Source organism: Mchenga conophoros, linkage group LG13, assembly GCF_057382185.1.
Source record: "Mchenga conophoros isolate Kocher_MC1m ecotype Shallow Benthic linkage group LG13, M_conophoros_male_GT1.1, whole genome shotgun sequence".
In the NCBI taxonomy this organism is placed as follows: Eukaryota; Metazoa; Chordata; class Actinopteri; order Cichliformes; family Cichlidae; genus Mchenga; species Mchenga conophoros.
Genome location: NC_140538.1, coordinates 30,352,154 through 30,377,339, shown reverse-complemented (window position 1 = coordinate 30,377,339; position 25,186 = coordinate 30,352,154). Strand labels below are relative to the sequence as shown.

The 25,186-nt window shown below is 39.4% G+C and overlaps 1 protein-coding gene across 3 annotated transcripts; it reads left to right on the top strand.

The window, feature by feature from the left end:
• The first annotated feature begins 12,685 nt into the window (after nt 1-12,685).
• On the top strand, nt 12,686-24,876 carry LOC146561520 (cationic amino acid transporter 2-like). Of its 3 annotated transcripts, none has more exons than XM_085297670.1 (12): nt 12,689-12,840; nt 12,955-13,334; nt 13,749-13,904; nt 14,007-14,172; nt 15,383-15,513; nt 16,831-17,053; nt 18,020-18,156; nt 20,114-20,216; nt 23,116-23,240; nt 23,440-23,606; nt 24,006-24,114; nt 24,263-24,876. In XM_085297670.1, the coding sequence occupies exons 1-12, from the start codon at nt 12,830-12,832 to the stop codon at nt 24,382-24,384; spliced, it is 1,830 nt and encodes a 609-aa protein (XP_085153796.1). In that variant the 5' UTR covers nt 12,689-12,829; the 3' UTR covers nt 24,385-24,876. The 3 variants fall into 3 exon arrangements, with proteins under 3 accessions (XP_085153798.1, XP_085153796.1, XP_085153797.1); XM_085297671.1 differs by having other exon boundaries at nt 12,690-12,840; nt 12,970-13,334; nt 24,263-24,875; XM_085297672.1 differs by lacking the exons at nt 24,006-24,114; nt 24,263-24,876 and having other exon boundaries at nt 12,686-12,840; nt 23,423-23,585.
• The last annotated feature ends 310 nt before the right edge of the window (nt 24,877-25,186 follow it).

The window sequence follows — 25,186 nt, the reverse complement described above, 5'->3', positions numbered from 1 at the left end:
CCACGGCAGAAGCAGATATGGTATGTAAACATTGGTTTGTTGTTTTTAAACCCTCTGGTTAAGGTTAATATGGGCATGTGCAGTGAATATCAGCGCTATGTGGCCAGAAGTGTGATAATATAATTTATTTTGTGTAATAAACAACTGCAAGGATAGATGATTACAACAAATAGATGACTAATACATAAAAGTAATACATAAATGAATAATGATGATGAGTTATGATGCGTAATCATGGGAACAAGTGGGTTTACAAACAGGAGCAGCTGATTAGCATTAGAAAAGCTGAAATAATACCTCAACTGAAGCCAATTGTACTAAATGCACTATATGTGCACTGTTACAAGAATATTTTTCGTTCTATTGCTTTCTATTAATTTATATAATTTTAAGTTAAGCAGGACAGAGTTCTTTTAAAGAAAGATTTACTTATATTCTCAAAAGTTAAGCATGACAGGCTTCTGTTTAAGAAAGAGACCTGTTTTACTGTGTTAATGTTGTCATTTTGAGCTAAAAATAAATGGCTAAATGATCATTTGTTTCCCATATGGTCATATCACAAAGAATATGCATCTGCTTAAATCAAATTCAAGTCAAATGGTTAAAAAATAATTTCACACACAAAAAAAAGAGCTACCACACTGGGAAGGGTGAAGACAACTGGGTTGCCCGGCCTGGCCACGAGGTGTCCCTTATTTATTTTTCAGGGAGTTGGCAACCCTAGTTGTAAAGTGGGACAATGGAGAGAGGTCATCATTATATACTAACAAATCAATTATTTTAAAGCTCACATTACATATTGTTTCTGTCACACAGGCAGCTGCAGACAGATAGTGGTTTAATGTTCACTGCTGGGATTTTTGTATTCTGGCATGTTTTTGAACATTTTCTTTTCACATTTTGCTACACCAGATCTCCTGTTCTAATGATATCCAGTCCCTAGGCTAATTCACTGAGGTGTCCTAAACCTTTTTTTCTCCTACTGACTACAGATTTGATGCTTATTACTTTGATTATTTATAAGCAATAGCTGTATGGTTTTGGTGTTGCTTTTGACTTCTAATTCTAATCAACCTTAAACTTTAGGGGGCATTAAAGAAAACTGAAAATGTCAGTATTCAGTATGTGTATTTATATGCAAGCACAAACATACTGTACAGTATATTATGTACATAAATTTTTTAAAAAAGCTTTACTGATTTACTCTCTGAGCATTGTAACATTCTTGAGGTGTATGTATTAAGGTTGAACAGCCTTCAAAGACTCGGCCTACTGCATATAACTTCTTCTAAAAACCATAATGTTAATTCTTAACTTTTAAGGAGTTTAAAGGCATTTCTAAAAGTATTCTCATCTCATCAGTACTGCAGCAAAAACCAGGACAAACTGACGCTGAAGCCCAAATTATGTAGAACTGCTACACCATAAGAATGCCTGCAGTAAAGCCAGCAGATCTCCATCAGTTTTCTAAAAAGACCTCCGATAATTCTGGTTTACTCAAGTTAACATTCTGTCTGACTGCTTGTTTTACTGCTCCATCTGCTCCAGTCACACCAAGTCTCTGTTCTGCTATATGGATGAACACCAGTGCCAACTTACTGGAACACTTTGTGTGTGTGTGTGTGTGTGTGTGTGTGTGTGTGTGTGTGTGTGTGTACACATGGTGGTCAACATGGATGATCTGCTGCTCAATTCAGGCCCAAAGCAACAAGAGCATTTGGTCAAAAGCTGTGACACCATATGCCTCATGTGCACATGACATGCAATTGAGAGACAACATTTCCATGTTGATTCCATAGAGATTTTTGGAAAAAAAATAAAACGTACAGCTCTGATATCACTTCCAACATAAATGAAGACAGAAAACTACACTGCAGTGACGCTTGTACCGTTACTGAAGTTGGGCTAGCTGGTATATAATGCTGTGCTACGTGATCGTTAGCGACACAGCTATATTGGCATAACATAAACACAGTGAAGTTGGAGGATGAATGCTAACTTTTTTCCACTCGATAAAGTTCTGGATGGTTTTTGACAAATGCAATCGCATGGAAAGATGCTATAAATGGACCAAATTTCAGTAGGGGAGAACGACTGAGATAATCCATCCACAATATGAGGTTAGTCATTAATTTAAGATAAGATAACCTTTATTAGTCCCACACATGGGTAATTTGTTTTGTTACAGCAGAAAGTGGACAGTGCAAAGTTACATTGCAAAAATTAGAAAAACACTGCAACAACATGGGAATAGAGCAGCTGCAAGAGAATTCAAAATTAATGAATCAATGGTATGGAAATGGAGGAAGCAAGAGGAATGAGTTGAGTAAAGTTTGACTTATCTGACTGTTTTGTTTCCTTTAATGCGTCTTATAATCCAGTGCACCTTATGGTCCGAAAAATACAGTAACTGTATTACTTTCTTGGAGAAGTAATCAGTAATTAGTAACTAATGACATTTTTTAAAGTAACTTGACCAACATTGGTTGTAATCAGACAGCATTTGTTAGCAGGATTGCAGTTGAGAACCTGACCACTAGTAGTGAGCATTTTAATTTTGTGCAGAAGTTAATTACCTTCAAGTAAGGCTACACGTACACAGGTAATTTTGAAAACTGACATTTTAGGTTTTGGGGTTGTTGGTTTTTTAAATCCCGTCCACCCGTGCAGTTAAAAAAAAATAAATCTCCTTCCACATGTGAACGCCAGAAATGAAGTCAAACGCTATCAAGAACATGCCAAATCCTAACCGTGTAGAAATGTTGGCCAATCATAAGTCTAGAAGCCTGGGAGGAAAAGAGTAAACAGGGTTTTATGCCCTCACAAAACCTTAAGTACTTCTGAAAAGTTTGAAAGGCAGCTAATTTTGTGTTACTTTTCAAGCCTTCATCATTTCAAACGTTAATAACTAAAGACAGCATTTTGGCTGGTATAGACTCACAACTTTGGAATAGACAAAATGCATACATAAATGTAATTTTTTAAAAAATGAAATCAGTCAGGATTTGGGTCGTGAGAGCGTCTGTGTTGAATGTAGAAGCCACGTCTGATGTTCACTCTGATGCCTCTTTTTCTAAATGGAGGAACAGTAACTGTGTGTATATGTAAGCATGTAAAAACTGCAGATACTAAGATTAACAGCAACAGTATTTTGTCTGTGTCCGCTATTGTAGAAATCTGTCCAATGTAAACAATAACGTGGCCACGGTGTGACGTCAAAAATGGTGCGCACTTTTGACGTTGCCTCAGTAAATCTCAGTTTTGCTCGTCCACACCTAAACACAAAAACGTAGTTTTCAAAAATCTAAACTCTGGCAGGAGTTATTAAAAATATCACCTTTCAGTGATCCAAAATGCCGTTAACGTATGAACGAAAAGCCCAAGCGCATAGAAAAAGCTGCGTTTTCAAAAATACCCGTACATGTGGACATAGCCTCAGTTTGTCAAAAAATACTCCAATAGTCTGTTTGAGAAAAAACTTAGATGTTTTCTATTTTCCTAAATTAACAAGATCATCTCAGAAATAATCGTGTTAAAAAGAGCTTCTCGGAGTGACTTTAAGATATGATTAAGTACATTTTCTAATCTTGTTAGGATGCCTGGGTCGTTGACCCAGGGTATTTGAGTTTATTATATTATTTATACTTTTTAGTCTTTGGTTTCTTTGAGTTCTGTCTTATGGTTTATGTCTCTGTCTTCTTTAGTTGCTCTGTCTCCCCTATCACCTGTATCCCCTTGTCTAGTTTGCGTCTCTGTGTATCCTTAGTTCCTATATCCCCGTGTTCAGTCAGTGTTTGTGTCTGCCCTGGTCCCACGTCTCTGTTCCCTCTGTAGTGCCTGCATGTGAGTCTGTGTTATGTGTTTCCTGTTTTACTTTGAAGGTCTCTGTCTTATCTCAGTGTGTTCAGGTTACGCTTCCTTTTGTCTCGTCAGTTCTGATTTGCCCCAGCTGTGTTTCCCTCCTGTTATTCATTCCCTGATTGCTCCTTCTGTGTATTTAAGCCCTGTGTTTCTCTGTGTCCGTGTCGTGATCTACCGTTTATTTTGCTGTGTGTTTTGTCAATCTGCCGGTGTTAGTTTATTTTTGACCTTTTTCCCCAGTTATGTTATGTTTGAGTTCAGCATTAAATCTGTTTTGGTTTAAGTTCTGTCTCTGGAGTCTGCACCTTGGGTCCTATTCCTGTCTGCACACAGCCATACCTAACAAATCTATGTATAAAGCTGACAAATAGTTAAGTCTCCATTTGTTTTTCTGAATAATAGATCCAAATCATCCTCTCTGATGTAAAATGTAGTCTAGACTTGCACAATGTAAAGTACATAAATACTGTTCTGGCAAGCAGGAAAATTGGGCTTCATATTTAAGTAAATTATCTTAAGTTTGTAAACTGAAATTTGACCTTACTTTAGTTCTTAGATGGTAATAATGTAAATTACAGAGCAGTTAATCCTCAGGGAAATGTAGAAATTTCACTAAATAGTTGTCCTCTTTCATACAGTTGCAGTGTCTCTTCAGTTTTGTGTTCATATGCTGGTGTTTTCATTCAAAAGATGTTTAAATGCTGTGATGTCATTTTAGCATCAAAGACTGCAGAATGTACATAGATTCTTTTTACTTTTAAGTTGTATGCTCAGATTTAGATATCTTTCATATGGAGACAAAAAAAATACTCAAGACAGAAGTGAAAAAACTAAAGCAGTCAATGTGTTATTTAATTTTTTCATTTATTCTAATAGTTACTTTAAAATTCTACTCTTAAGAGATTCATCTTGGCCTTCTTGCAGGATTAAAGCTCAAAAATGAATACACACACATAATATAATACATATCTTGTGATTGTTAGGCAAAAATGAAGAGAACCCAAAGTTATTAAAACAAATAACCACTAATATGGTCTTATTCTTGCTCTGCTCCCCAATTTCACTCCTGGAAATGTCACCATGGCAACAAAACAACAAGCATTAAATGACGTTCCAAACAACAACCAAGCTGTTTTCAGTGCTTAACATGTAACATATCTTTGTTATAAACTTTATTTGTAAAAATCTGTAATGTTGATGTGCACAACCTGGGATTCTGGTTTGAGTGGCAAGATGAAATAATCCACTACTGATGATTACAAGTGTGTTTTTATTGCCTTCTTAAAGTGGAAAATGTACATAGACACAACTTGGCACATGTGAGACCAGTCTGATAAAAACTTGTGTTTTTGCAAAAGTGATAATGGAGAATTTATGTCCTGAATGGACTTCAGTGTAGCTAAGCACATTCTCTTTCTAACCTGTGGTTATTAAGACAAATGTGATGCATATATTTGATCACTTCCCTAATAAAACTGTTTTTTCTGTTTCTTATTGCATTTTTATTCCCTATTTTTTCCATTGTTTGTTTTATTTATTTATTATTGTGTTTGTGGTCCCATGGTTTTATTATATTTTCTTTAAGGAGATAGAGATCACAAGTGCTTCACAGAAAAATACCAGAGCATTTAAAACATATAAAGCAAACAAAAGGAAGTTAACCAAATGCAAGTCCAAAAAGATCATTTTTAGTTGAGACCATCTGGCAAACAGTAGATAGAGGCTGAGAGAAATAAAAGACAAATATGGGCGATCGTGGCTCAAGAGTTGGGAGTTCGCCTTGTAATCGGAAGGTTGCCGGTTCGAGCCCTGGCTTGGACAGTCTCGGTCGTTGTGTCCTTGGGCAATACACTTCACCCGTTGCCTACTGGTGGTGGTCAGAGGGCCAGGTGGCGCCAGTGTCCGGCAGCCTCGCCTCTGTCAGTGCGCCCCAGGGTGGCTGTGGCTACAATGTAGCTTGCCATCATGTGTGTGTGAATGGGTGGATGACTGGATGTGTAAAGCGCTTTGGGGTCCTAAAGCGCTATATAAATACAGGCCATTTACCAAAGAAAAGTGTTGAACAGAGATAAAAATGTCCTCAAAATAAATAGAAACAATATTTAAACTCAAAGTGAAAACAAGGTCCTGTGTGTCCTTTGCTTTGTGTGGGGCTGGACACATGCTGGCTAAAATGAAAAGAATCCATGATGCTGATAAAACCTCTGGCAAAGGGGTTGACGTCATCATCAACGTGTATGATTAAAATATAAGTAATCAATATAAACAACTATTAGCAGTCTGGACTGCTTCATAGTAAAACACAGTAAGACCTCCTCCATGACCAGACACCCGAGGCTCGCTGATGAAGAAATAGCTATCTGGGCAAAATTCAATGAGGGACAAATAGTCTAAGTCACCCTGCCAGTGCTCAGTCAGAAATAAATAATGAATTTTTTGGGAAAATATCAAATAATTCAGCAAGATTTATTAGTTATAGATAGAGCATTAAAAAGCGCCATGGTCTGTGAGGTAGAAGCCTCATTATTAGCAGAATCTCGAGTTAGGGGGTGTAAATACTCAGGGTTTGGGCCACTATGCTCGCAGATTCCACTCACCGAGGGGATAAAAGGCCGGCCAGGAGGAGAGCTTGTATGGACCCTCTTGAGGCAGCATGATCCCAGAGACCTGAGCCCTGTGTATCCAAGCAGGGGCATGAAAAACGAATTCCCCTCAATTCAAATTTTCTGAGTACAGGTAACAAGATGTCGATGTCGCATACCAGACAGACCCTGCTGTAGAACAGCCTGAGGTTCACATGGACAGCTGCTCTTCTCCTTCTCCATGGTCTGAGGACACAGCTGAAGTCGCTGGACAGGAATCCAGGCACTGGCAGAGGATGGAAAATGCCGACACAAGGGGATGAGACCCATCATTGAAGATCAGATAGATAACAGCGTCTATCCAGGGCAGCCAATACATCATTGATACGGAGCAAAAACAGGACAAACGCAAACACAGGTGCCATCATACCATCACTCTTTTGACCACATTTTTAAGACTAAGAACTAGGAAAAATTCACAGATATGCAAAGAAACTTCTTGGGACACTCACAGCTAACTGGATGCGATTTACAGTTTTGATTGATTTTAGCCAGTCACACAGAATGCCCATTACCACAGTAATTTCGACTGCTGCTTAGCTGATGGCACATTTGAAACTGATGACTCTCACTGGTGGACTCAGTTTTCCTCTGTAAATCTCTTGTATTTATGGGTTTAAAATGTGCTTTCATAACCTGCCTCCCCTTCTCCCAAACAAACATATGGCATTGGCTTGGCATTTCAGCTCATTAGTAAATAAGATCAAAGGTCACAAGGGTCATGGTCTGTCAGTCCTCACCATCCAACCCTTTTTGCTGTGTTTTGTTATGTTCTCTCCTGGATTCCTGCTTTCCTCTATGTGGGTGTAAATCAAGCAGCCTTTTGCTGCTTGATTTACAGTGAAGATGGAGACTGAGACAAAGTATGGCGGAAGCAAGAGGCACTTATTTGCCTACATATATCTAAAGCCATGACATTCAATAGCAGGTCAAGCCTTCTACAGCAATCACTCCTCTGTCTAATGACAAATGGCAGCCTTAAATACTCTCAGCTGTTAATGACTAAACCAATATTTACTCTCAGGTGAGTTTACCAAATTCTAACATTCCATAAACATTGTACAGTACACAATCCCAATAAATAAATATACATACATTTTAACATTCTGATAATTATCTGTGGGGATACTGGTGGGCACGATTCAAGATTCTTCCCTACCACGACTCACCTGTTTAGCTAAGCTAATTCATTAGACGCAAACTCACTCATGGGAAGCATTAGTTGACTCCAGAGTGGAGCAAAACTTGGCTAAGTCTTGGCTCTTAATGGGATCCTACTCTCTGACATCACTCACGCGAACACTCAGCTGTCTCTGTCTGGTGACCACGTGGAGGAGTGTGTGTTTGTTTTCCATCCCCCAGTACTCCAGTAGTTCTCACCTACCCCTGGTTAAGCAAGCACAACCCACAGATTTATTGGGCTAAGGGCAGCATTTCAGAATGGAGTACCTGGTGCCATGAGAATTGTCTGCGTTCTGCTACACCTAGTGTCTCAGCTACAGAGCCGCCTGACCCAAGTGACACATCTGATCTCTTTGCCATTCCTAAAATCTACCACGACAGACCCAATGATGGTTTCATGCTTTTCAGAATTTTCAAGACACTTTTATTAACAGTTGCTGGAATACACAGCTACAGCTGCAGCTTTCCAGTTCGCAGATCACTCTCCGACGACAACAACGCCATGACAGGACCCAGTTTAAACGTTAAAACTGGCGAGGCGTGATTGTAGATGCCGCTCAGGTGCGTCCACCTCACCTGCAGTGGCACCGCAGACCACGCCCTGCCACATCCTTATATTTATAAAACACTTTTGTACTCCTACTGACCCAAGACCACAAGTCACATCTTTGCTATTCATTCATACAGCACTACATTCTGTGTGCTTCAAGCACTTTATTTGCCTCACATCCATGGCCAGTTTAGAATCACCAGTTAACCTAATATGCATGTCTTTGGTCTAAGGCAGCGCTCCCCAATCCCCGGGCAACAGATACCAGTACCAGTCCGTGAGAGTTGAGGCTCGGGTGTGAAATTTATCGTTTTCAGTGTTTTTTTTTATCAGTTTTTAGTGTTATTTTTGTTTTTATGGTCAACTCGGTTTCCCTGGGATTTTTCCCATGTGTTATGAATAAATCTTTTTTTTTGGTACTGGTAGTGGTTTTATTTTGTTGTATTTATCCGCGACACCTTAAAGGCCGGTCCGTTCAAATATTGTCGAACATAACCGGTCCGTGACGCAAAAAAGGTTGGGGACTGCTGGTCTATGGGAGGAAGCCAGAGTACACTGAGGAAATCTACAAAGCCAGAGAGGCAACAAACCACACACTGCTGCCATAACATTTTGATTTTTGAATGATTTATATAGACATGTTACTCAAGAGAAGCAGAGTTAAGTGGGTTGGATTAGGAATTTGGATCATTACTGTGATTAATACTGTTTTAAACTCATGGCTTCTGCACACACTTTGGTAATATTTCTGTTTAATAGTGATGTTTATATTTGTTTGGTATAGAAGAAATACATGGCATTGCTTCTCTGTTGGGGCAGGATTCTCAGGGCTTTGTCTACTGAAGTTCATTCTTTAAAAATGCTCCAGAAGTGACCTAAGATTTGATGTGCAGGGGGAAGGTGCTATAGCTCTGCTCATTTGTTGTGGTGTGTGTACACACTATTCTGATAGCAAATGACTATGTCTTCTCTTCTAATCATTGTGTATTTTTTTCTGTAATTTCCATTGTATTAATGCATATTGTTTGATTTATTTGTAAGACACTCAAAAACAAAAGCGCTCTCTTGTTGAAATCTTCCTTAGAAATGTATCTTTCCCCAGGCAAGCGTTTTGGGAGTTTTTCCTTGTTAATATGATAGTGATGTCTAAGTAATTTTGTTTGTGTTGCTATAAATTTCATAATTTTTCTTTAATTTAGTTATTTTCTGCTCTTATTGGTCATTGTTTTATTGGCATATGATTTGCTAATAAATGTTAAAGGAATTCACAAACCTTCTATCAATGAGATCCTAAGTCACTCATTATTCAGAGTGTGACATATTAACTGACTGACTGACTGACTGACCCAGCCTCCCAACAACCCATTGGTCAAATCGAAAATACCTCTGGTAGTTCTGATCTGCCACTAGACACACAGATATATGCAATCACACCACAAAGGTGTCATTATGAACAGTGTGGGGAGAGCAATGAGAAAAAGCATTGATTTCTACTCTGAGAAAGTGCACTCGTAACAATTACCGTTCCATTACAATAGAGCTAACTGAGTGCAGAGAACAACTTTAGAGCAGTCCTGACACATACAAGCGCACACACAAAAACACTGCTGGCTGCCTGCCATCGCCACAGCTACTAACACACACAAATGTTGGAGGTGGGGCTGTGCAGAGTGAGTGAATTTATTCAGAGGTATTTCTACTGTCACAGTGTGCATGTTAATTTTGCAGGCTGAATTGTTAAAGCTGCAGAGCAAAGACATCCCTCACACAGCCTACAGCAAGACATGAAGGAAAAGAGTCCAGTGTTTTAAAAGGCGATCATTATGATACAGACACTGAATTCACTAAATTATAAACACTTTATTATTTGAACAAATAAAGGATATTCCATCAAATTCCATCACTCTGTACCTGACAGACTGAAGGTGTTAGGGTGCCAATCTTTTCCATCTTCCTGGATTTCAAACAGATTTCCCTCCTTTTCATTGACAAAGGGATTATGTCATCAACTAGAAAGCCAGAGAGGGACCGAGCAGTTTAGGATCTTTTCTGAATACTTTTGCTGCCATCTTGTGACCTTACCAGGTATTGCAGACTAGAAGAACCTTAAAGTCATGTTGTTGTCAAAGAACTGATGAGAAAGACGTTTGACAAGCTTAATATATATGTTAGGGAATAGTTTGGATATAGAGAATGCTGGTGGCATGAATTTAAATGTTTGTAGCTTCATGCAGTGATGAAACTGAAATCATAATAGGGAGGGATTCTTCTATCAGATGGAAAGATGAATTAAAAACAGCAAAATTACAATATGTAAACTTGTAAAGGAATATTATAGACAGTTTTCAAAGCTATAGATTGATCTGTAAAGATGTCAAGCAGCTTCTAGATGCTTAAAGGAAGCAGTAAGGTCAGTTTCCATTCTGGGTTTTTAGCATTAATAAGGCAACCTGCTCCAAGGTGAGTTTGAGGTCTTAAAGAAGTCAACATAGAGAATTTTTTTTTACCAACTTTATTTAGTGCTTTTCTACTCTACCTGAACATTCAAAGCGCTCTATACAGGTTGCCTCATTGACTCATTCACACCTGTTCATAGAAGCCCTTTCATACTGATGAATGCATCAGAGAGAAACTTAGGGATAATGTCTTGCCCAAGGACATTTAGCATGCAGTCTGGAGCAGTCACGGATCAACCCAAAAACCTTCTGATTAGTAGATGACCTGCTCCACCTCCGCAGCCACAGCCACCCCTTTAGGGTTAAAGAATCATTTTGAAAGTCATGTCCATAAAAGGTACAGTAAGTAATTTTTTTTAGGTGATTTGATAAAAAAAGAAAAATGTTGTACTTCTAAATACACAATTTATGTGTTCCAACAAATTGATACATTGTCACAAACTTATCATTTATCTATTAAAAATACATAGGAGCTGGTGTCATTTTGTGGAAGCTGCCATCTTGACCCACTATCTGGAATACACTGGCTGAGATGGGCATCGCCGCTCCGCCTTTTTACATTTTACATAACTGGCTAGAGACTGGCCACACTTTATACATTAGTTTTAATTTAAAGGTCATAAATAGCTCTTTCTCATTATATATGACCATTTAACATATGTACATGTATATTTTGGTGATCTCTTTCTCAGTATGTTTTTCTTCTTATGTTAGTTTGGAAATAAGCTAAGACTAAACCAGTTAATGTTAGGCTCTAGTGTCCTTAAAAAAAAAAAAAAAAAAAAATCACACTTTTCCCCTGATAAACAATTTGATTGCATTCTCACATCGTATGGGAGTTCATTTACGACTAACAGCCAGTTCAAAGAAAGTTTCACCTACATGGGCAAACAGCAGTGATTATCAACAGAAAAGTTCAGTATATAATAACAACTGACCTCAGTATTGCTGCTAGTGCACAGAAGTGAGCGTCACTGACTCATATCAGACTCCTTCTTTACAGTTTTACTAAATGTGGACACCAGCTAAGCTAAACGGCTGACTGACAACAAAGATGTATTCTGCTTGAACCATGTCACAGCATCCACTTATTAATTAGTGAGAAGAACTTAACATATGATTAATGATAGAAATCACAGTTTTTGTGTTTTTCTTTCCCCAATCTGATGCTGACCCTTAATGGACCTTAAATTAATGGCCTCGTGGTAGCAGTGCTCTAAGTCTGAAAACAAATGTTTTACTAGATTAATATCACAGTGACATTGTGACACTGTAGCTAGTTATAGATTTAGGCCATGGCTTTTATGCTCAAGGTGGATTTAAGGCTGCTGCTGATACCATTTATGAATCATCTGATTTAAAGGGGAAAAAAACCCAATGACAACAATGAAAGTATTTGCATCTTGAAATGGATCCAGCACAATTTGTTGCAGGACTGCTGAAAGAATCTTGTACAGTCTTAGTTTTTTGTCTAAAGTTTCTGGATCCTGGAAAAAGTTGGAGCTGGAGAAGTGGAAATGTCAACATGATTTCCAAGAGCTGATGGATTACCAGAAGCAAAAAACTTTGGGGGATTTATGTAGCTAACCTGTTTATATGGGCTCAGGAAAACATGGCTCCAACTCCGCTCAGGCTTGGACACTGTGATTTTGCAAGCAGCTTGAAAATCAGAGATAAATTCTGATGGAATAGTTCAATGCTGGAAATTAAAAACCATCCGGCATGTCATATAACCCTGTGAGACATATTGAAGTGAAGGCCAAGAGGTATTTGGTTAGCTGCCACATCTGGGGCTTTCTGTTATGTGTCTGTTCACTACAAACAATTCCCAGTTTCTGGAAACAGCATTATCTACACTCTACTGTGAAATAGAAACAGTATTAAATTCATATTTCTATCTGTGCAAGGCATATTAAAGTGTTTCCATCACATGCAGCATATATACCTCATACTGTTGACAATTCATTGATAGAAGCAGTGAGACAGGAGGCCTGAACATCCTCATGCTGATTAGCTGAATTGATGTCAGGTGTGCCGCTGCAGCAGTCTGCAGGGCTGTTAGCTGGAAAGAGAAGAGATTTTTTTTCTTCTCCCCTCTTCTAGTCCACACAGCAGAAACAGATCTAAGCACCTGTGAAATGAGTAGCAGGTAATGTTTGTTTTGGCCTTTTCATTATAACTTCAAGCCAGAAAAAGTCAGGCACAGAGAGGCCACATAATACTTGAATCCTTGACTGGTGTTGGTTGTTTTGTTAAATCACAGTACTACTGATTTCAGAATACGTTCTGTGTTAGCGTTCATCCGTTCCCTGGCCCGTAAGAAGCCTTTGGAGCCAGCAGGTGAGCAGTCCAACTTCTGCCGATGCTTGACCAGCCTGGATCTGATTGGCCTGGGTGTTGGCGGCACGCTTGGAGCAGGGGTTTACGTGCTCTCAGGGGAGGTGGCGAGGGAAGTGGCTGGTCCTAGTATCGTCATCTCTTTCCTGGTTGCTGCAGTGGCTTCAGTCTTTGCAGGATTGTGCTACGCTGAGCTTGGTGCTCGTGTGCCAAAGATGGGCTCGGCCTACCTTTACAGCTATGTGACTATAGGAGAAGTGTGGGCATTTGTGACTGGCTGGAATCTGCTGCTGTCCTATCTCATTGGTAAGTGGAATTCAGGGGGCACTATACATCTTTACCATGTATTTGACAAAATACATAAATGCAGTATGCCAAGTGATGTAGTTGTGCATCAAATCCAGTTTTTGCAGTAGTTTATGGTAGAAAGTGTGAAAAAACAGACAAATGTTAAAGCTGACACTGCCTGAACTTATTTATTTTTATTTGATTCTATTTGTAGGGAGTTTGATCATATTTAATATAAAAAATTTGATATTTACTTCTTTACACAAGATGACCCTTAGTCTCAAATGTTTTGTAAAAGCTGATTTTATTCAGTTTTATTTGTATAGTGTCAAATCACAACAGTCACATTGAGGCCTTTTATATTGGTAAAGACCCTACAATAACAATTAATGGAGTTATCTTCCATGCCTTGTTTTTTGAACTTCTCCTTAGAAACATCTAGTATAGCCAAAGCCTGGACTGGAGCATTTGATGACCTGATACACAATGTTATGGCTAAGCATCTAGGGGAACACACACCAATGGACTCACCTGGCTTGGCTGAATACCCAGACTTCTTTGCTGCTGCGCTGATTATGTTGCTTGCTGGTGACATTTGCAATTTTGACATGAAGTATTATTTGTATCATAGATGGAAAAACATTCTTAAAGGTAAAGTACATCTGTTTATATCTTTCCCTCTGTTTTCAGGGGTGCTTGCATATGGTCTGAAGGAGTCTGCAATTGTGAATACTGTTTTTACAGCAGTAAATGTGACTGTGTTGATTTTTATCATCACTTCTGGCTTTATAAAAGGAGATCTCAAAAACTGGCACATCAGTAAAAAGACAGTTCTAAATGCAACTTGGGAAATTATGTAAGTTTTATTTATGCTAATTTTCATTCACATTCTGATAGATTTTTTTTTTTCGTGTACTGCAAAAGTCAGTTTTAGGTTTCAGTTTATATTTGAAAATTTTTACTATGCTGGACACAGTACTGTGAAAAAGTATTTACCCCCTTAGTGGTTTCATGTTTGTCACACCAGCATGTTTCAGATCATCAAACAAATTTTGATATTAGAGAAAGATAACAGGGACAATATGTACTACAATCAAGTTTTTACAATAACCGGTGATCTGTCTTGATCTGTGGAAGAATTTCAGCCGACTTTCCTTTGCAGAACTTAATTCAGCCTTCACACAGGGTTTCCAAGCATGAACTGCCTGATTTAATGTCATGCCACACATTTTGTAACTTCTATCTTGTTAGTCCACAGAATATTTTTTTAAAAACTCTTGGAACTCTTGCTAGACTAATTACTACACACTTTTCTCATAGGCTTAGTTAGATGGTTAGCATTTTTCCCTTAAAATAAAATATTTGTTCAATATTAAATTTGTTTGATAGTTTAGGCTTGCCAATTCTTCCTTGTTTCTCAAGTTCTCCAGTTTCCTCTATTGTGTATTTATTTTTGGCATACTGGAGTTTAACATTGGCTCTGGTTCATTCCTTGCATGCCCTTTGCACACTTGGATGATTCATAGGTTGGTGTTAAGTGATCAACAAAACTCTGAAGATAGTCAGGTACGAGGAATAGACAGGAATTATTGAAAAAGCAACCAGTGTCCAAAGAAAAACTTTGAAAGACCTTCAAGAAGACAGGAGAACTATTTCTTTAAACAAAAACAAGATGCCCAGTCTTACTTTGGGAGCAAAGTATAAAGAAATGAGGGGTAATGGAGATCTAAAGAGCTTAGTAAGAAGAGGTAGCTTGAATGGGGTAATGGAGACTTTTACACAGTACTGTATATTCATAGCTGCCTGCCACCACGTGAGAATGCTTATCCCAAATGGTGAGGAGACTTGATCTAAATAGACAATCCGATTTATTTCATTCACAACTTTTTTCCCCCTGTTTGTGCTCTTTATAGTTTCATGGTATATTTAAGATTTCTCAAATTGCTCAGTCATATGTATAACTTTTATATAAGCAGAAAACCAATTTGTCTGATAGTATGTACATCATTAATGTGGATATTTCCATTGTGATATCATGTCATGAAACTACTGTTGCTTTTGTGCAGGAAACTTGAGCCGAATGAAACTGTTGACTTTGGTGTTGGCGGCTTTTTCCCCTTTGGTTTTGATGGAACTTTGGCCGGGGCAGCAACCTGTTTCTATGCTTTCTTTGGATTTGACTGCATTGTTGCTACTGGTACTCTTGAGTAGGATTAACTTTGTTACCTTTCATCTGGCCACAAACATTTTGCCCTGTGAGGTTGTTTATTATATTCCAGTCTGTAATGCACTATGTGGACAAAAGTACCGGGTCACATCTCTTAATTATTCAGTTTAGTTTGTGAAATTTCTTCCATCCAGGATATTCCACATTCAAATGTAAGTGGCATTGCAAAGTACAACCACAGTAACTTAGCTACAAATTGGCAGGAAATTTCTGAGTAAATTCTGAGTATGCCTATTCTTCTACCTGGTGGATTTTCAGAAAACATCAGGATATATGTTGTTGAAGCAAAGGAAAGAAAACAGCCTTTAAGTTCTGAAATAAATGCTTTCCAAGAGAAAACTATGTTGTGTTGGGAAAATTCACTGTGAGCAGAAGCAACTTCCGGACTACAGAATACTCAATTTGCATGTTTGTAGAGTTAATAATAGTGATGTGGTTGCAGTGTGACGACACCCTACTTTTTACTCTATGAGCTGTTTTAAAATGGTTCCCTATGGGAGACAAACGGGGAGAAAGCTGTGCTTTGATGATATTTGTGAGATGATCGTAAATCCTATCTCAGATAGAACTACGATAGAGAGATGGTTATCAAAACATAGCTATCGTGTGTGTGTGTGTGTGTGTGTGTGTGTGTGTGTGTGTGTGTGTGTGTGTGTGTGTGTGTGTGTACACACATGTATATTGAAAAAAAATAAATAAATACAAATCCCTAGCAAAAGTTTAAGACCACTTGAAAGATGGCAAAAAATCATATTTTGCATGGTTGGATCTTAACAAGCTTCCAAGTAGAGCTTCAACATGCAACAAGAATAATAAAATAAAATTATAATAAAAATCACTCCACACACTTTGCTATCTGGAAATCTCGTGGACAAATCTAGTTTTGATGACTGCCAGGAGAATGTTGCCTCCATTGTACTAACTCTTAAGCTTTGGAGGTTGGATAAAGCTATAAGACTGTCTGTGTTTGGCCCAGGCGCTTAGTTCCAGGGAAGGGAAGTCTTTGTGGGAACAGTTTGGAAAAGGCCCTTCTCTGTTGCGGCGCCGTTTTAGGAGACCGACTCTATATTAATGCCTGTAGGCCTAGAATAGGATGTCATAAATTTCCTGTAGGTGTAATGTGCAAGTGACTCAGTACTTTTGTCAGTATAGTGTTTGTGCTTTTGTTGCAAAATAATCTGTTGGTCTGTTTATTTGATTGTTTTGGCTCATCTGTGTGTAGATCATTTCATTATTAGATTGTTTGCTGAATCAGGAAGTGTACGTCTAATTCATCTGCTTTTCTAGGAGAGGAGGTGCAGAACCCACAGAAAGCCATACCTCTTGGGATTGTGGTATCCCTGCTTATTTGCTTCGTGGCTTTTTTTGGCGTGTCGGCTTCCCTGACACTTATGATGCCCTACTATCTGCTTGACGCTCACAGTCCATTACCTGTGGCCTTTGAGTACATTGGCTGGGAGCCTGCAAAGTATGCTGTTGCTGTAGGATCCCTTTGTGCACTGTCAACAAGGTAATGATTTGTACACCTGTAAAACACTGAGTCAGTTCCAATTGCTAAATTCATTTACACAATTGTTAAAACTGCATGCTTAAATTTACTTTAGTGCTACAGAAATCTTTTCTTTCTTTTTGTTAAATTGTTGTGCACAATTGCCTGATTTACCTGAAGAAAAAAAAAAGGTTCTTTGCCCCTCACTGGCATCAGGGGGTGTTGAAATTTGACCATTTTTCTAAAAGCAGCAAGGGCAATCTGTGATGATGTAGCCTGTAATGACTTCAAAGCAGTGGAATACTTGACCCCATTTGCTCAGGCTGACTAGTACTAATCATGATTAATATATTGCCTTGTAAGCTATACAGAGATTTGGTGTAGTATATATCGTATGTGAAACTAAATACATAGTATGCCAAGTTCCACACACACACATGATAAATAGAGCTAAGTAATGGACTGTTTAAATACTAGAATTTAAATCACAGAAACTGGAGAAGTTGTCGAACGAGATGCATGTTAATTCATTCACATGCACAAATGCCACAACTACCTGCGAAGTCAATTTCAATGACTGGAGTTACCAGAGGAATAGCAGACTGCTTAAGGCTGCAGCTCCATGAACATAATCTAATAAGCCATTATTTGGCTTATTAGTTGTCAAAAATGAAAATAATTCAACCTCAGTACAACATGATGATGGAAAATATCCAGAGTCCAGTACTAACCATCTTATAGGCAACAAAGTAAAAAGAATGGTAGAAAGAAGCTCTCCTTATTGTCAGAAATCATAGTTCAGCTCTTGTTATAAGTGGCTTTGCTTGTCTATCCTGTATGTGTTTGTGCTACCAAAGCCAAATAAACGGCATATAAAACTACATCTCATTCTTTGTTGTAGTTATGGCTCATCTGTGAAGTCTGTGATGTGCAACTTGCTGTACCTGTAATTTCACGTTTAAAATGCAGTTGATACGTCATTCACAGTTTGCTGGGAGTGATGTTGCCAATGCCACGGGTGCTGTATGCCATGGCCAGAGACGGCCTGCTCTTCAAGCCACTCAGCTACATGAGTTCCAGGCAAAGTCCTGTCTTGGCTACATTGTCCTCAGGAGCTGTGGCTGGTAAGGCAGCTCTTTTTAACCCCTAGCAAATAGGTTATTAACCAATTTCAACTTTTTTGGTGTTCACAAAATCAAAAACAGGTGCAGCAGAGGGGCAACAATATGTCAACACCCAAAACTGGAATTATTTTGTAGGTGGAGGCTACTGACATAAGCATTCAAATGGTTCCAACCAGTAAATCTAACATAGTGTCTTGATGCATGCTCAATTGTCCAGGTAAATAAATCTCCCACTGAAAACGTTACGTCCAGATGGACAGAATCAAACTTTTGGGACTAACATAGATTTTCTGTTACCTTCTCACTTTTTCTGAATTTGTAAAGCTGCTTCGTTTGAGGCTTTATCTTATTTAATGTTGTAGTTGTCATTGATGCCTCTAGTTCTGCACACAGGGTCTTTCTGTTGCTCCTTGACAAAATGTCAAAGCAAATTAGTGTCTAAACATTTTTTTTTTTTTTTTTTTTTTTGCCTGTCCCGTTTGGCTCTTTTGCCATCAGAATTGTTGTCTAAAGGCGAAGAAAGATGCCCAACGGATTTACTTTACCAAATTGACCATCCCAGCCTTGCCGTAATGGTCCATTTGATTCACCTTTTATTGTTTATTTTATTTTCACTTGCTGAATACGGGACAGACTTGACTGGGGGAAAGAAGGGGAGAAAGAAAGAGGGAAAGAGAAACAGCTGAGAAGAGGGACGGGGGAGAAGGGCAAAAAACAAAAACCAACAGAATGGGCAGCTAAAAAAAAATGCATATATCAATCACCTGGAGTTGGCCGTCCGACTGGGGTCTGGAATGTGGGGCCTCCCTGCTGCTGCGGAGTCGGGACGGTCTGCCTCCCCCCACCGCAGGGAAAAGGGTAACACCACCTGGGTCTGGGTGCAGTTCCCCCCTCCAGGGGCAAGGGTACCTAGACCCGGTTCGTAGAGTACGCTTGGGGAGTGTGATCGTGTGTACAGCGTCTCTTTATGTCTGTCTCCACGTTGGTTGAGTGTGGAGTAAGTGCATATGAGAGCATGAGGGTGGGGATGGATGTTTGTGTCTGTGTGTGCCTGTATGTCTGTGTCTATATGTCAGGTTGGGTATCAGACGCCACCTCTCTGGGGACATCTCAGGCCCTCCAAGGTTTGGAGGCCTATCTCCCCCCACCACCACTTCCCCTGCCAGTGGCGGACTCCCTCAGACATCGGTGTGTTGGTGGTTCTTTGTGTCCGGGGATGGGCGTCCAGGTACACACCTGCTCACTCCTTGGCGGCCGCTTATTGGGGCCTGGAGCCTGGGGCTCGCTTGGGCCCCTTCGGAGGTGGGGTGCCCCCGGCCTCTCGGCCTGGGGCTCGGTCACTCAGGCACAGCTGGGGGCCGGCGGAGCTCACGGGCACGTCACTGCAACTCCCCCTGGCTTCTGCTCCGCGGCTGCTGAGTGAGCCCTCATCTGGGACTCTCCTCAGCTCTTACTGGGACAGTGGTGCGGCTGCCCCTCTGTTGGTCTTCCTTGGTCTCTTGTGTTCTGGGGGCCTCTGGATGTCTGGAGTTTTGATCTCCTCCATACCTGCTTCATGCCCTGGAGGACGGGGCTGTGGCCCCCCCCACACCCTCTAGCAGATCATTACATGAAGGAACCTTTTAAAAAAACAAGCGCGTCCATGCTCACAGGTGTACACACGGGTGATCACACCCACAAACTACACCCTTTTTGGCTCCTACCTCAAAGCACACTGTGTTCTGTTGATCTTACGTGCTGCACAATAATCTTTAATATTTAGTATTTACTGTCATATTCCCATATATCATTGTGATGCTGTTTATTCTATTACTCTTGTTCTTTTCTGCTTGTTTTCTTTTTTCTTTCTCAGCAGGTGATCCAGGTGATTGATATATGTGTCTAAACATTTTTGATAAGTGTTAAATTGTAGACTTTTGTGTCATCTGTAGTTGGGTGTGTGTTGCTCTTTTTGCAGCTTTCATGGTCCTTTTATTTGACCTCAAGGCACTGGTGGACATGAGCTCTATTGGGACCATTTTTGCATACACTCTTGTTGCAGTATGCCTTCTTATATTAAGGTTAGTACTCAGCCTAACAAATTAACATATGCTACTGTTCACTAAAAAACAATATATTCTTGTAAAAAAAACCAAAACAAACTAGCCAGTAGAATAAAGATTGCAAATCAATTTGTACATGCATAGTGCTTTTATCCCCAGGTTAACTGAAAAATCTAAATTGCCCATAGGTGTGAATGAGAGTGCGAATGGTTGTCTGTCCCTGTGTGTTAGCCCTGCGACAGACTGGCGACCTGTCCAGGGTGTACCCCGCCTCTCGCCCTATGACAGCTGGGATAGGTTCCAGCATCCCCCGTGACCCTGAAAAGGATAAGCGGAAGCAAATGGGTGAATGGATGGATAGTGCTTTTATGCTTCGAGCACCCAAAGCCCATCCTGTCCAATATCTTTAGAATGGATCAACTACTGTTTTGACTTATCGTCTTGAGTTTAGTTAATAGATGATGTATCCTACATCACTGGAAGAACATTTACAGCATTTATACAATGCAAACTTTAAACTTGGTGCAAAATAGCATTGGGACAAAATGCTAAGTACATATATACAAATTAATTTATGTGAGCTCACAAACTTTAGGCAGAACTTCATGGTACTAATGATTTGCAAATCTAATACACCTTTATTTTAATCACATTAAAACACAGATAACCTATAAAATGTATACACTGATATTTAATGGTTTATGGTATTTTATTCATCCCAATCATTTGATTATATATGCATGTTGTACAATCATTCTATCCTGAAGAGAGAGCCGTTGAAAGTAACTGATATATAACCCCAGATTAACAAGATACACTCATGAGTAGGGATGGGTATCGTTTAGGTTTTATCCGATACCGGTGCCAAATCAGTACTTTTGAAACGGTGCCGGTGCTTAAACGGTGCTCAAACCGGTGCTTAAAGAATGGAGAACACAAAATTGGTCCAAAAACCTCTCATGTTCAGCTGTTTTTTGTTTTTTTTGTTTTTTTTGTAAAAAGATAACAATGTTAGCCTTTTCTGCAGCTATGGGGCATATATGGTATCACTCTTGGCTGGAAGCAGTGCTTAATCAATGGAAAAAAAAAAAAACACAAACTTTGTCCAAAAACCTCTCATGTTTAACTGTTTTCCACTTTTTCTTTGGTCATTTTAGCCTTTTTGGCCAGGGTGAAGGGAGTATCTGCCATCAAACAAGAAGACAGCCGCATGTAACTACGATGATGTTTGCTAGTTCACCTTAAATGCATTAATGTAATGACGTGGTTAGCCTACTCAACGTAAATTACACACGAACAACATTAAGCTACTCACGCAGAGAAGAACGGCTGCTGCCATCAAATACGGCGCATTTCTCGGCTTTTAAAAAAAACGCTATGCGTCGCCAGGTGTTTCATCAGATTCGAGGTGTTGCCTCCTTTGCACAGTATCACAGTATCACTTTTTATTTTTTTTTATTTTTTTTTATTTTTTTTTGCGTCCTGTTTGGATCTTTAGCCATCAGAATTGTTGTCTTAAGGCCAAGAAAGATGCCAAGTGGATTTATTTTACCAAGTGGATCATCATGGCCTTGCCATATTGGTCCATTTGATTGACCTTTATTATAATTATGAATTTATTTTATTTTCAGTTGCTACAAACGGGACAGACATGACTGGGGGATAGGACAGGGAGAAAGAATGAAAGAAAGAGAGGGAGAGAAAGAAAACCAAAGGGGAGAAGAGACGGTGAGAAGGGGGGGAAGAAAGAGAAAAAAAAAAAGAAAAACAAACAAAACACCTGGGTCACCTGTATGGAGAAAAAAAACAGAAGAGAAAGCAAACAACAAAGAGCAACATAATAAAAAAAAAAAAAGGCACCATCACAATAAACTAGCTAGCAGTAGATATCAGTAGATACTAGATAATAAACGATATTGTGCAGCACGCAAGATAGACAGCGCACAATGTGCTTTGAGGCAGCAGCCAAGAAAGGTGTCTGTGAACACCCGTGTGTACACCTGTGTGGATCAGCATGCTTGTATTCCAAAGGTTTCTCCATGTAACGATCTGCTAGGGAGTGTGGGGAGCCATAGCCCCGTCCTCCAGGGTATGAAGCAGGTATGGAGGAGATCCAGGCCCCAGATCACAGTATCAGCTTAAAGCACTTGTTGCAGGCTGCTGAGTTTGCATATTTTGCTGTGAAGTAAAGCCAGACTTTTGAACACTTCACCTTGGGCATTTTTAATCTGTAGCTCTGCTCTAAAAGAACATATGTACCTGGACCCGCCTACTATCCTCGGAAACTTAGAAGGCTAGAATCTAAAGTGTATCACAGCTCAGGAAAAAAAAAGCACCAAAATAAAGCACCGAAATGTGCGCTGCTTTTCGGTCTGGTTACTACAGTTTATGTCAGATGGCACCGGACACCGGTACCCATCCCTACTCATGAGTGTATGTACAGCTTTTTTTTTTTTTTTTTTTGAGCACGACACATGCTTTTCAGCAAGATGTTGTTTTTTTTTTTTTTTTAAATCAAGATGATGCTTAACTGCAGCTATTGCAACAACACAGATTCATAGTACTAGTGTGCTGAAATGCCCACCATGCAGTCAACTTTGACATTAAAAATACAAGAAGAATGTGACCATGTTCCTCTTCCAAAAGTCAAGCAACTGTTATCTATAATTCCCAGGTGTTTTCCCAAATGCTCTGTTTACAACTGTGTACCGTTGTAAACAGGGCATTGTCCCGAATCTTGAGGTGTTGCTGCTATCAAATTCAAAATAAGCCTTTTTTTTTTTTTTTTTTTTTTTCATGAAAAGGTAAAATGTCTGTTTTAAACATTTGGCATGTGTATGTTCTACTGCAAATGACTTGGTCAAACAAGAGTTCCAGATTAGATGTAAGCCTGACTGTTTTTGTTTGTTTGTTTCAGGTACAAAGATAATGCTGGTTTTGTCCTCAGACTGGAGCCATTCTCAATAAGGGATGTGCTCAGGCCTCCATTTCGAGCTACCCACCGCACCTCTAAAAATGTCACCATTCTCACCATCATTATCTGTGAGTCATCCTTTATCACCCCGCCACACACACCCCACCTGATTTGCTGAGGCTCCTGACAGCTGCTTCACTTTGATACTTTGTATCTTGAGCAGATACTGCTAACACTATTCATTAAAAATAATTTTTGCTATTAAGAATGCAGAAATGAAACAAAATCCTAGTATTATGTTTTCTGACAGCTCCGACCTCTCCCCAGTGTTCCTGGTAATCGTTTTAACCGTGCTCCTGTCTGAGGCCTTGTACTCACTCAGCAGACGGGAACTATGGAGCGTGCTCCTCGTCTCTGTCCTCGTGCTGACATTGGTCCTTGCCGTTGTTATCATCTGGAGGCAGCCACAGAGCAGGACTAAAGCTTCTTTCATGGTAAAGCAGATGGTGTTGGGCGCTTGGTTCCAAATGTAGGATTTCATGCTTCTTGAAAGTCTGCTTCTATTGATTTTCATTGAATACAGCTTATTTGGGGGTCAGTTGCTGGGCCTCACTAAGGGTCTGTTGCAGGGCACAGAAAGTTTATAGCAAATAAATGTACGGCATGTTTACTAAAGGGAGGGCAACCAGTGGGCAAATGCTGGCTGACATTTTTTTTCTTCTTCTTGTTAAACTCCAAAAAGAAGGACTAGTAAGGAGAGTACTGGTACTGTCTGTCCCTGCTTGAAAAAGAAAACACTTGGCCTTTTTACTTAGGAAAAACAATGAAAAAGTGTAACTTCTAAAGTCAAAATGACATGCATAAATCAGTCATGGGTTCATATCCTTCTGCAGGTTCCCTGTGTACCTGTAATTCCAGTTTTAAGTGTCTTCATTAATACCTACTTGATGGTTCAACTGGAAGGAGAAACCTGGGTCAGCTATGCTGTTTGGATGGCAATTGGTAAGAGCGTGCATTTTCAGCCATTTCAGGTAACTAGGATTGCTATCAAATGCTTTTATTCTTCCAGGTTTGCATCATTGTAGAGAGCATATAGATGTATTAAGGAATAAAGACAGTAAGTTCATGGCATGCTATCCCCTTTTCTCAGGTCTGATCGTATACTTTGGCTATGGAGTTCGTCATAGTGTCCAGAAACAAAGACTCCAAGAAGCTCATGATCAGCTTAGTAGCAATAACATAAGCAGTAATGTTGTGGATTGTGCTGCTTGATGCTGTGTTCCACAGCATATTTAAGATGATCAAGAAATCGCCTTAAAATCCTATTTTGGAATTTTACCCTGACTAACATAAAGCTGGTATGTGTCCTTTGATGCATAATGTTTAGCTAACAACTGCCTGAACTAAATATTACCATGGCAACAAATGTTGCAGTTCTGTTTTGGTTTGATCAGTCAATCTGTGTTATGCAATCTTGGCTATTGTTGTTTAATGTTAGTATTTCTGAGTTAATATTTCACTTTTTAAATATTGATGTATGTTTCTGAAGTTGGGGGGGGGAGTAAATTTGTTTAAAAAAAATAAAAATAAAAAAGTAAACTAAATGTACCTAAATAAACTTGGTTCAAGTGAAGAAATTATGGTTTCCCGTTAGGTTATACTTAATTACTATTAATCTGTATTTTTATTTTGTCACTGTGGGAGTGCAGAAGAACCTGAAACACTTCATTTCCTCAGCACTTGGTACCATAATGGCTGATTAAAATAAAGTACACCTTACCTTTTATTTACACTGGCAGTAATTGTATTGAGGGTGTGGGGGGGGGGGGAATATCAAAAATGCTCTCAAGACGTTCTGCAAGGTTTTTCTTTGAGCCAAATTAAAATGACGACGTGTTCTGTGCACTCACGGTGCTAGACTAATCAAATTTCGAGTGGAAAACTTTGGGACACCTTGAATACTCCAAAGACCAAACTGCTTTTCATTCATTCATGACATAATTTTCTTCACTATTCATTCCACCAGTGTGTGAATGAATAGTGGAATTGTACAACGCTTTTCAAAGCGCTGTAC

Coding starts and splice junctions, on each gene's coding strand:
- LOC146561520 (XM_085297670.1), top strand. Junction 18,157..20,113: donor GTCCTCAGGAGCTGTGGCTG/GTAAGGCAGCTC, acceptor CTCTTTTTGCAG/CTTTCATGGTCCTTTTATTT. Junction 23,607..24,005: donor GGACTAAAGCTTCTTTCATG/GTAAAGCAGATG, acceptor ATCCTTCTGCAG/GTTCCCTGTGTACCTGTAAT.